This window comes from Urocitellus parryii, chromosome 7 (assembly GCF_045843805.1).
Source record: "Urocitellus parryii isolate mUroPar1 chromosome 7, mUroPar1.hap1, whole genome shotgun sequence".
Taxonomy (NCBI): Eukaryota; Metazoa; Chordata; class Mammalia; order Rodentia; family Sciuridae; genus Urocitellus; species Urocitellus parryii.
Window position 1 is genome coordinate 118,119,369 of NC_135537.1, and position 12,542 is coordinate 118,131,910.

The 12,542-nt window shown below is 44.4% G+C and overlaps 1 protein-coding gene across 5 annotated transcripts in view; it reads left to right on the forward strand.

Annotated features, from left to right (window-relative positions):
• Mprip (myosin phosphatase Rho interacting protein) overlaps positions 1–12,542 on the forward strand; it is a 134,083-nt gene that overhangs the window by 21,166 nt on the left and 100,375 nt on the right. For all 5 annotated transcript variants that reach the window (XM_026408721.2, XM_077801173.1, XM_077801175.1 and 2 more), the window contains exon 2: positions 11,299–11,376. In XM_026408721.2, the coding sequence (XP_026264506.2) occupies positions 11,299–11,376 (78 nt within the window). The remainder of the gene's footprint in view (positions 1–11,298; positions 11,377–12,542) is intronic.

Sequence of the window (12,542 nt, forward strand, 5' to 3'; positions counted from 1 at the left end):
CATGCCTGTAATCTGAGCGACTCTGGAGGCTGTGGCAGGAGGATTACAAATTCAAGGCCAGCCTCAGCAATTTAAGCAAGCCCCTAGCAAGTTAGTGAGACCCTGCCTCAAATAAAAAGGGCTAGGTATGTGGTTTAGTGATTAAGCACCCCTGGATCCAATCCTGGTACACCCCCCCCAAAAAAAAAAAAGAAAGCAAAAGCAAAAACCTTATATTCAGATAATGGTAGATTCCCTTAAAGTTGTAAGATAACACAGAGTAATCCTTGTACTCTTGGACCAGTTTCCCCAATGGTGACACCCTGCAGTGCAGGAGGTGCAAGTCACAGCCAGGGTGCTGACACTGCTGCAGTCAGGATTCATAGCATCTGTCCCCACAGGGTCCTCCAGCCACTTCTCCTGTCCCACCAACTCTGCCTCGTCCCAGCAACTGAGAATCTGTTCTTTCCTGTACATTCCACATCTCAGGAATGAATGTTTTACAAGTGGAATCCTCCAGCATGTAGCCTTTGACTTTTTTGTTGGAGTTCCTTTTTCCACTCATCTGGGTCATCCAAGTGGTTGTGTGTCAGTAGTTCATTCCTTTGAGTTGCTGACTAGTATTGCGTGGGATGGTGAGCCACAGTTTGTTCACCTGCTGAAGGATGTATGGGTTGTTTCCAGTTTTTGACTGTTGTGAATAAAGCTGATATCACCATTTGTATGTCGTTTTGTGTGAATGTATGTTTTCATTTCTCTGGAATAAATATCCAGGAACTCAGTTCCTCGTCATACAATAATCCTATGGTTAGTTTCTAAGAAACTTCCAAATTGATTTTCATCAGCAGTGTATGGGTGATATACTTTTTTTACATCCTTGTCAGCCTTTGGTGTTGTTACCTTTTAAAAAGAATTTTAGCCATTGTGATAGAATATAGTATTATCTCCTGTGATTTTAATTTTAATTTCCCCAATAATGATGAATATCTTCTCATGAGCATCTGTAAATTCTCTGTGAAATGTCTTTTGCTTGTGTCCTAATTGGGTCATTTATTTTAATTTTTACTATCTAGTTTTGAGAGAACTTTATATATTCTAGATACTAGTTTGTAGTCAAAAAGATCATTTGCAAACATATTGTCCTATCCTGTCCTTTTTCTTCCTCCATCTTGCTAGCAGGGCCTTTTACAGAACAGTCAACTTTTCATTTTAATGAAATCTGATTTCTCACTGTATGTTTGTGTTCCATTTTGAGTTAAGTTTTATATAAAGTTAATTTTTATATTAGTGTGAGCATTTTGTTTTTCCTGTGCATGAACACTTGTTCCAGCTTCATTTGTTGAAAGGCTGTCCTTCCTTAATTGTGATGCATCTGCACCTTTTTTTAGAAGTTAATTTGGCACATTCATGTGGGTTGATTACTGGGTTGTCTGTTCTATTTCATTGATCAATGTTTCTGACCTTGCTCTGCTACCACAGAGTCCTGATTACTGCGGATATGTAATAAGTCTTGTGATTGGATAGGTAGATGATTCCTTCTTTACTCTTTTATAATAAAAAACAACTATTCTAGTTTGTTTGCCTTTCATATGAATTTTAGAATAATCTTATTTGTATCTACAAGAATGGGATTTGAATAAGAATTACACTCACCTTTATATCAGTTTGGGGAGAATCAACATCTTTTTTTTTTTTTAATTTTTTTTTTTAAAGAGAGAGAGAGAGAGAGAGAGAATTTTTAATATTTATTTTTTAGTTCTCGGCGGACACAACATCTTTGTTGGTATGTGGTGCTGAGGATCGAACCCGGGCCGCACGCATGCCAGGCGAGCGCGCTACCGCTTGAGCCACATCCCCAGCCCGAGAATCAACATCTTAAGAATCTTATAGTCTGTAAACACAGTGTCATCTCTCCATTTATTTAGATCGTCTTTGATTTCTTTCTTCATTGTAGAATGTTCAGCATGTAAGTCTTGTACATGTTTTGTTGGATTTACACCTAAGTATTTCATTTTTGTGAGATCAGTGGTGAATGGTATTTGCTGTATTTTTGATTTTGATATCCACATGTTCATGTTAGTATATAGAACTAATACTGATTTTCGTACACTGATACTGTAACCTGCAATCTTAACTGAACCCACTAGTTCTGGGAGGTTTCTGGAGATTATGTGTTTTCCACATAGACAACTATGTCGTCTCTAAATGTTTTGTTTCTTATCAATCTATGCCTTTTATTATCTTCTTGCACAGGCTAGAAATTCTCACAGTGTGTTGAATGAGAGTTGAGAATAGACAGCATTGACTTGGTCCTGATCTCAGAAAGAAAATGTTCAATCTTTCATCATTAATTGAAGGTTTTCATAAATGCTCTGTATCAAGATGAGGAAGTGTCCCTCTTCCTACACTTCTGACAGGTTAATAAAATTGTGAGTGGATGTTGGATTTCGTTACATTTTCCCATATCAGTTGATATGACTTTGTGTTTTTTCTTCTTTAGCCTGCTAATGTGGTAGATTACATCAGTTGGTATTTGCTGTAATTAAACTAACATCCCTGAAATAAGCCCCACTTGGTTTTATTATATAATTCTATTTGCTCATAGTTTGTGGATTTTTGAGTCTGTGTTCGTAAGGGGTATTATGGTTTTGTATTCTGACTGGTTTTTGTATTGTGTTTTCCTGGTTCTGTCAGGGTACGACTAGTTTCCTAAAATGCATTGAATGTGTCTCTTCTTCTGTTTTCTCAAAAAGATTATGTAGAGTTGGTGTTGATTCTTTAAACATTTGGTAGACTTTTCTGGTAAAACCATGTAGGCCTGAGACCTGTTTTGGGGGAGTTTTAAAATACATTACATATTTAGTTTCTTTAACAGTCATTCAGTCATTAAGATTGTCTGTGTTTTTTTCATGAAATTGGTCCATTTTATCTAAGTGGTTTAATGTTTGTGGACTTGTTCATGGTATAATACATTATGCTTCTGATTTCTCAAGAATCTATAGTGATAGCTCCTATTTCTTTTCTGATACTTTAATTTTTACGTTCTTTGTTGTTGACAGAAGCTTATCAGTTTTATCTGTTTTTTTAAAGAACTGATTTGTTTTTCAGTGTATTGATTCTGACCTTATTATTTCCTTCTTTTTTTCTTGCCTTGGGTATATCTTATACTTCTTTTTCTAGGTTATTGAGGTGGAATTTAGATTGAAACCTTTCCTCTTTTCTAAGGTAAGCATTTTAATGCTGTAATGTTCTCTCAGCATTCTTTAGCTATGTCCCACAAACTTTGATACATTTTATTTTACTTTTTTAAAGTAATTTTTTTTTGAGAAAAGAATTTCCCTTGATTTAATCTTTGACCCATAAAATTGTTTAAAAGTATATCATTTAGTTTCTGGGTGTTTGAAGATTTTCCTGTTGTCTTTCTCTTCTGGATGTCTGGTTCGTTGGATTTCAGTCATTTTCATCTGCTGAGTTTTGTTTTATGGCCCAGGATGGGCTCTGTTTGGGTGTGTGTTCTATGGACACTGAAAAAGAGTGTGTATTCTGCTCTTTGATGTACTGTTCTAGTAATGCCAGATTCTGTTGGTTGATGGTAGTTCTTAATTTTTTTTTTTTTTGTGCTGTTATAGCAGAAGACCTAAAACTGAGTAATTATAAATTTATTTTCTTGCCTGGGAAGACCAAGATCAAGACTCCGGCATCTGACTAGGGTCTGGCAAAATCGTCACAGGACAGAAGGCGTAGGCAGAAGGGCATAAAGACAGGCGGGGCCAAAGTTGTCCTTTTGTGTTGGCAGTAACACTGTCCAGGAGGGGACCTGTTCACCTCTCAGAGGTCTCAGCTCTGATTGCATTCAATTAAATTTCAACCTGATTTTGAAAGGAATAAACATTCAAACCACGATAAATGGTGTTGCTTTCTTTTGTATCTGTGCTGATTTAAATATCTACTTATTCATCAGTTGTTACAGGATTGAAAGATTCTGAGGGGTGTTGAAGTCTTCGGTTATAATTGTGGATCTGCGTATCTTTCCTTTCGGTTCTATTAGTATTAACTTCATGTTATTTTGCAGCTGTTTGCTGCATGCACATTAAGGCTTGCTAGGTCTTGGTGAGTTCACCCTTTTATCATTATATAACATTCTTCTCAGTTTGGTGATTTTATTTGTGCTGAATATGCTTTATTTATTAACATAGCAGTTCTGCTCTCCATTGATGAATAGTTACAAGATGTATCTTTACCACCCTTCCTGTAATCATTGTATTTGCAATAAATTACTTGTATATACTTGGGCCATTTAAAAAATTCAGTCTTCCAGTCTCTTGTGTTTTAATTAATACATTCAGCCTATTCATGTTTAATACCATTATTAGGCTATAATTTTTTCTGTATTGTTTGGTCCCTCTGGTTTTTGTTTTCTTTTTCCTTCTTCCTGTGGGCTACTTGAACTTTTTTTTTTTTAAAGAGTTTTATTTTGATTGACCTATATTCAGTGTATCTTTTTTTTTTTTTTTAAGAGAGAGAGAGAGAGAGAGAATTTTTTTTTTTAATATTTATTTTTTAGTTCTTGGCGGACACAACATCTTTGTTGGTATGTGGTGCTGAGGATCGAACCCGGGCCGCACGCATGCCAGGCGAGCGCGCTACCACTTGAGCCACATCCCCAGCCCTTCAGTGTATCTTTTGGTATGAATATTTCAATGATTTCTTTAGGCACTCTGTCATATACATATAATTTGTCATAATCTACTGGTTATATCGTTTAACTAGTTTAAGAGAATAGAGTACCTGGGTTACGTCTCTATCTTTCCCTGTGTAATTATCTTAAGCTTTTCCTTGTATATGTTTAAAACCACAAACAGTGTTAAAATTTTGGCTTTAGTTATCAGACATAATTCAGAAAACCCAAGTAAGGAAAGCCTAATTCTTTACCATGTTTGTTTGTTTGCTGTGTTCTTGGTTTCTTTTGGATGTTCCAAGATTCCATCTCAGATTCTGACTTCCCTTTTTGTTTGGAGAACTTTGGCCATTTTTTTTAGGGGTCAGGCGGTTAGCAGATTCCCTTAGTGGTCCTTCATCCAGGAATATCTTGATTTCCTTTTTGTTCCTAAGGCCATCTCCACTAGGGCAGGATTCTGTTTCCTCTCAGTGCCTGAGGAGCCTTGTCCCTTCCTTCTGGCTGCCACAGTTCCTAATTCGAGGTCTTCTAGTCCTGTTCACAAGGTGTCATTGTTCTTTGGTTGCTTCCAGGATTTTTTCTTTGCCTTTAGTTTTTCTTTGGTTTAATTACGATGTGTCTTGGGTGGACTTTTTTTGCTCTATCGTTCAGAGCTCACTCAGCTTCCTGAATTTGTAAGTTGCCACTCTTGTTCAATTTGACAGTTTTTCCAGCCATTCTCTGAAGACTCTTACTGTCTTACCCTCCTCCTATCCTTGAGGGACTCTGATGACATGATTGTCATTTGTGTGTGTGTGTGTGTGTGTGTGTGTGTGTGCTGGGGATTGAACCCAGGGCCTTGTGTATGCAAGGCAAGCACTCTACCAACTGAGCTATATCCCCAGCCCCATGATTGTCATCTTACAAGATGACAAGCGTCAGCTTTTCTGACACTGTTCAGGCGGGGATTGGGGGTCACATGTGCTCCAGTTGTTCTCCCTTGACCCTTGAGGTAGGGATGGTTCATTGCTGCCAAGTGGGATTGGTTCATTACTCCTGGGCAATGGGCCTCCATGGGGAGAGGGAGGGACCCCCTTTTGGGGGGTTGGGGTGGGGAAATGAACACCTTGGCTTCCTACGTGGCGTTTTCTGACACAGCTGGACAGGGTGTTGAGGTGTCTTGTGACAGCCGGCAGGGACTCGCTTGAGGGTGGGGCTGTAGTCTCTCTGAAAGGCTGGTCCTTTCTGGGTCTTTAGCTCAGGGAGCAGCTTGCTTCTTTCTTTCTTTCTTTCTTTCTTTCTTTCTTTCTTTCTTTCTTTCTTTCTTTCTTTCTCTCTTTCTCTCTTTCTCTCTTTCTCTCTTTCTCTCTTTCTTTCTTTCTTTCTTTCTTTCTCAGTGCTAAAGACTGAACTCAGGGGCACTCTGCCACTGAACTCTGTCTCCAGCCCTTTTTATTTTATTTTATTTTAATTTTTAGTTGTCAATGGACCTTTATTTTATTTATTTATATGTGGTGCTGAGAATAGAACCCAGTGCCTCACACATGCTAGGCAGACGCTCTACCACTGAGCCACCACTCCAGCCCCCTTTTTATTTTATTTTGAGACAGGGTCTATCTAAGTTTCTGAGGCTGGTCTTCAACTTGGGATCCTCCTGCCTCAGCCTCCCAAGTTGCTGGGATTATAAGTGTGCATCATGATGCCTGGCTGGGTTTTTTTTTTTTTTCTTCTTCTATCTGTGTCCATTGGTATTTCCAGGTTGCCAACCTCTCCAGTACCCAGTCCGGGATAATGAGACAAAAGGCGAGCCTAAGGAAATCAGCACTGTATTTTTTTTTGGTTGCTGAGGTCCCGAGCCTTTCTATCTTCTGCTACCCTCCTTTCAGGGTCTTATGTTTGTCTTACTCATGATGCCCAGGATTTCAGTTGTGTTTAGCAGGAGAAATAGGGAGAATGGTATCTTCCCCATCATCCAGGAGGCAGAAGTTTCAAGTCACCATTTTTAAAAGGGTTTAAAAGGACTTCCCCGCAGTCCCCCCAGAGAGCAGCCTGATGTGTAACCTCTGGTTTGTGCAGGTCGTGTGGGAGGACAAGTAGCTCAGGTGTGGTGACTTCTCTGGGGATCTGGCGCTCTGTGCCTTCTCTGGAGGGCCTGTGCAGAAGGCCTGCTGTGCGGGGCTGTGTGAAATGGATCTCAGGCCTCTCCCATGGGTCCTGGCAGCCCATCTCCAGTTTCCAGTGTCAGCTGCAGACACCTGCTTCCCTGTGTCCTCCAAAGCCAGAGGAGAGCAAAACTGAGTGCACTGCTCAGTTCCACAGTGCACTCAGCTGACAGGCCAGCTTCCTTTTGGGCTCTCTCCTGCCTCTGTTTGTGGGCCTTCTGTCAGAGTGACTTCTGGACTTAATAGACGTGGTGGTGACTCCATGGTGATGGTGGGAGCATGTGGCATTTTTAGATACTGGCAGAACAGTACTCTTCCTAGCAGTCCTTTCCATGCCTGGGGGACAAGGTCAGGGTGACTGAGTCAGGACCGTAGGTTCTCCAAGAAACAGGAAGCTTAGCGGGAGAGAGAGCAATGAGTGCCCAGCAGAACTGATCTGCAGGCACAGTTGCCTGGCCCCTTGCCTGCCTTCCCTTCTTGTCCCTCTTAGGCCTGCCTTCAGATGGGGGACATAGCTGGAGCGGGGCCTACCCCACCCTGTGTCCTGGAATGAAGGTTCTAAGGTGAGGGGCAGACATGTCTGGGCAGTGTAATTACGTGGAGAAATGACAGGCACACATTGATTCTAAACGGGTCATTGTCTAATGATGGAGGTGAGTCACTGGACGCTGACCTAGGAGGTCAGGCCGGCCCCTGGAGGAAGGGATGCAGAGCCCTGAGGGGTGGGTGGGATTGCCAGGCAAGGGGCAGGGTGAGAGCTGGGGTGACACCGCAGACACTTTGGCCAGGCTGTGGGGAGGGAAGGGCAGTGCGAGTGGGGGTCCTGTGTGGTGCTCTCTGGGATCGTAGCGCTGGTTGTAGTCTGGATGCTCTCAGTGGGGAAGGTCTGAGGGTTAAAGATGGCTGCTCACTGAGCCCTTGCCGGAGAGTCCTTTCCAGCCCAGACCGTGGTGTGTGTGTGCTGGGGGAGAGGGTGCTGCGGGTGACCACCCCTGCTCTGTCCCTGGCCTTGGCTCACATGGCTGTGCAGGGAGGCTGTGGCCCTGAGCTGCAGACATCCACACGGCCCTCTGGGAGCTCTCACCCTCCCACACCCTGCAGGCCCGCTCAGTGTACTCTGGGCCTCCTGTTCCCCTCTGCCTGGCCGGCCCTCGCCAGCTCCTTTCTACCAACTGGTGGTCTGGTTGTTGACTTGTAACCTTTGTCCCTGTCTCTTTGAATGAAGCTTCTGAAATCTGACTGGGGCAGCACCTGAAAACTTGATCCCTCCCTAGAAACTTGAGCCCTCCAGGTTGGGGAGAAGGGGAGGTAGCTGCCTGTAGCCTGGAGCCTTTGCTCCCCCACTGCTGGCAGTCCTTGGTAAATGTTTTTTTAAAACAGTTATAGTGAAGCGAGGCACGGGGTGCACACCTGTAATTGCAACAGCTCAGGAGGCTGAGGCAGGAGTATTGTGAGTTCAAAGCCAGCCTCAGCAACTTAGTGAGGCCCTAGCAATTTAGCGAGACCCTGTCTCTAAATAAAATCAGAAAGGAGTGGGGATTTGGCTCAATCCCCAGTACAGAAAAAAAGCTTTATCGAGACAAAATTCATACCATACAAATGACCCATTAAAAATGTGTAATTCAATTATTTTTAGTGTATCCCCAGAGAGGTGCAGTCATCAACACAGTTAAGTTTTTGAAGATTTCATTGTCCCCCAAAGAAACCTGGCTCTCAACCCTCCTATCCCTACGTCCCCAGGCAGCCACTAAGCTGCTTCTGTCTCTCTGGATTTGCCTTGGTGGATGCTTTCAGTGGGGCCATCTGCTTCCTGGCAGGTGCCTTCTTCTGGAACCTTTGTTTCTTGCTCTGGACACTCCGTTTGCCGGGCTTGCCTTCACTGTGATCTGGGTCATGATCTGTGATCTCTGGCTACACCTGGCTGGTGGGTGCCAGCAGAGTCCCTAATGTGCAGCACACAGGGCCATGCATGTAGTAGGGCTGGCCAGATGGGCGTTGAATGAATAATGATGCAAATAAGGATTTGGGTTGAGACCGTGGTTAGCCTGGGTTCTGAGGGAACTTGTGCCAGTCCTGTAGATCCCCATTGTCCTCCCTGCCCTTGGTACCAGGGATTGAACCCAGGGTTGCTTAACCACTGAGTTACATCCCCAGTGCCCCCCGCCCCCGCTTTTTTTTTTTTTTTTTTTTTTAATTTTGAGACAGGGTCTCACTAAGTTGCTTAGGGCCTCTCTGCTAAGGCTGACTTTGAATTCATGATCTTCCTGTCTCAGCCTTCCAAGCCACTGGGATTACAGGTATGTGCCACTGCGCCTGGCCTAACTGTCCTTTTTTGGGAAGTCCTGCTAGGTGTAGCTTACTGATGTGCTGCCACCCCAAAGCCCTGTGGCCAGAGGCCAGCAACCTGGCATATATTAAACCAGGTGGAGGTAGAGCAACAGCTTCGTGGTCTAGCCTGCTGACCTCCCAGGTGGGGGACCTGTGGGCCGGAGTCACTGGGTATTGGTACACACAGGGAGCTGTCTGACCTTTAACTGAGGCCTTGACTTCCCCATGCCTGCGGTGGGTTTGATGGGGTCCACTTGGAGTGCTCACCTAGAGCCACGTGGAGAGAGGCCTGGTGTGCTCACTCACCTGGGGACTGCAGGATGCTCCTGGTATTTTCAGAGAAAACAGACCTCTGTTTCCTTTGCTCATTTCATTTCATGGACCTCTTGGCCTGGGAGGGTGGTGTTGTAAGCCCCGTCCTCTGCCAGCATCCTCTCTGGTGTTTCTTCAGAATGAGTACCTCTTCTCCCTGCAGCCTGCCCCACCTCAGGCCTACAGCCCCTTTACGCACTCTTCTGGTGGGGTAAGTCAGTGTTCCCAGGGGGTCTCAGGTCTGCAGAAAGAAGCCGAGGAAAGAGAGGACTCCTGTCTCAGCCTGGGGGCTATGTGACCTGCCCTTTCTGAGTCACATATTAGATTCCACAGTGAAGGGAGGGGGTGTGAACCTCTCAGCATGGAAATGGTGTATAAGAGGGCTCCCAAGGCTTGTCCAGAGATTGTTGTGTGACCAAAAGTCGGGGGTCCGTTTTCCTTGGTGTTACTGCCCTCCGCAGGGTAATGGTTATGTGGCTGGGCTATTCCTTTTCCCACCCCTCTTGCCAGCTGGGTGAAGAGGGAGAGGGATGGAGCCAGAGTGTCTGTCTCTGTTCTCATAACCTGAGTTGAGCTCCCACTGCCAGGGTCTTGGGAGTGGGGTACTCTTTGGACAGTAAAAATATAATAGACAGTGCCTGACGTCTATTGAGAATTTACAGGCCAGACACCATGCTTAGTGTGGTTTTTCTTATGTTTTTATTGAGATATAATTCACATACCACAAAATTCACCCTTTTAAAACGTACAATTCATCTGGTTTTAGCATATTCACAATGTTGTGCAACTAGCTCCACTATCTCATTCCCAAATATTTTTATTACCTCCATATTTTATTACCTTTTATTACCCATCAGCAGAAACTCCATCCCCTCTCCCCCTAATATTTCTGATCTATTGATTTGCCTGCAGTAGGGTGGGCCTTTGTGTCTGGCTTTTTTTTTTTTTTTTAAGTTTCTTGCATGTTATAGCATGCATCAGTACTACTCCCTTTTTTTTAATGGCTAAGTAATGTTCCATGTATGGCTAGACCATATCTGTTCATTCATTTATCTGTGGACGGACATTTAAGTAGTTAACCAGCTTTTGGTGATTGTGGATGATGTTGTGAGGAACATTTGTGTACAGGTTTTTATTTCAGCACCTGTTTTCAGTTTTCGTGGGTGCATGTACATAGGAGTGGGTTTGCTGGGGCTTATGGTAACTCTTCAATGATCATTTTGAGGAACTACCAGGCTGTGTTCCAGAGTGGCTGCACCATTTTACATCCTGATGCTGGATTCTACTTGTAGTATCTTATCAATCCCCCCATAAACTTGTGAGATATAGATACAAGTGTCAAAATTCTCCACCTCTAAAATGGGAGGCTTGAAGCTCAGAAGGTTCTTGTCTTCTGGCTACAGCCAGTGGGTGGTGACTCCTTGGATGGTATAGACTTGATCCTTGATCACTAGCAGAGTGTTTCTCCCCGGCCCTGCTTTTCATCTTCAGGATGAGGACTGGGGGCTGTGTTGTTGACATATTTCTGATGCTACTACATGCCGGCACTCACATTCTTATTGAATAAAATGCCACCACCCCCCCCCCCACCCCCGATCTTAATGTGTTGCTCAGGAACTTGAGGGAGGTAGCCTATGGTCTTTCAGTGTTTTCCAACTCCTGCCAGAATCTGCTTTCTCCACTCTGCCCTGGATGTTATAGAATCCCCCTAACTTCTTACTCTAGTACATCTGCCCTGGAGAGTCTGTAGCTTGGGAGGGAAGGCATGTTCAGCTGAGCTGGGATGACTTTGTGTTTGTCAACTTGACCTGGTCTTTCTTGCTATGGTTCTAATGATCTTTCCTCCTTTTTCTCTTCTAGGCAAAACCCATTTATGGTGGCTGGCTGCTCCTGGCTCCAGATGGGACAGATTTTGACAACCCAGTGCATCGGTCTCGGGTAAGAGCACCAGAGTGAATTCTCAGGGTGGCGGGGACCAGAGAGAGCAGGGAGGCCCTCTGAGGGCCATTGGCAGAATGGAGGAGGAAGACAAGAATGGATGTCCTGGGATGGCAGGCTGACTGAGACCCTCATTTGGTGAACTCACAGGGCTCACAGAAAGTCTCAATTAGGCATATTTTTTTCAAAGTCTTCCCTTCAAAACAAGATGCTCTCGTGTGGGTGCCATCTGTTTTGTGGATCAGTGTGGCTCTTGATTCTGCCCAGTTAATTGGAAGCCAGAAGAGCAGCTGAGCACCTGTGTATTATATGATATGGTTCTCGGTTCCAAGAGTGCCTCCTGCAGCTCCCTGGGAGCCGAGGCCCAGAACCAGGAGCATTGTTGGCAGGGGCAGGGCCAGAGTGTACCTTAAACATCACATTGCCCTCTCTCCTGGCCCCCAGCCAGGTCAGGTGCCTGCTGGAGTCCAGGTGGTCAACCAGCATCATCCTGCCTTGGCTTGTTCTCGGCCAGGAAGCCCTTTTACGTTGTCTTTAGGCAAAACACTGCCCTTTCATTTTTGTGCGCTCCCTTCTGGGTACCAACTGCTCCAGCTCTGCTGCTTCGCCTCCCTTGCGTTCTGGAGCTCCCCTTCCCCTTCTTTGGGGTCTCTGCTGCTCATCCTTTCTCCGCCTGGGGCCAGGGCCCTGGAAGTGCATATTTTTTGTCCCACTGACCTTGCATTGTGTCTTTGGGCTTCCTTCTGCATTGGTTTTGATCTTAAAGACAACATATAACCTTGAAAATGTTTCCTGGAAACATGTCCGGGCAGTCTCCCCTTGGACACCCAACCTGGACCACCCCCTGTAGATCCTCTTGCAAGGCCCTTCACATCCCTATTCCTGCTACCCAGGTGGGAGGGCTCAGTAGCAACAGGTCTAGACTGCAGTTCCCAGGTCCCTTTCCTGGTTTCTATTAAGGTGGTACAGAGTTGCCATTTCCAGTTTCTAAAAGGAAAATCATTATTATTATAAATTGATAATTCTAGTCCACAGCAAAGAGACATGATATTGTAGCTAGTTCTGTGGCCTCATTGCTAGTAAAGATCTGGATATGGTTGAGTTTTTGAAAGGGTAAGTGTAGGTCTTGGACCCTCCTGATGATCTTGAGGTTTGGGAGCTATGCC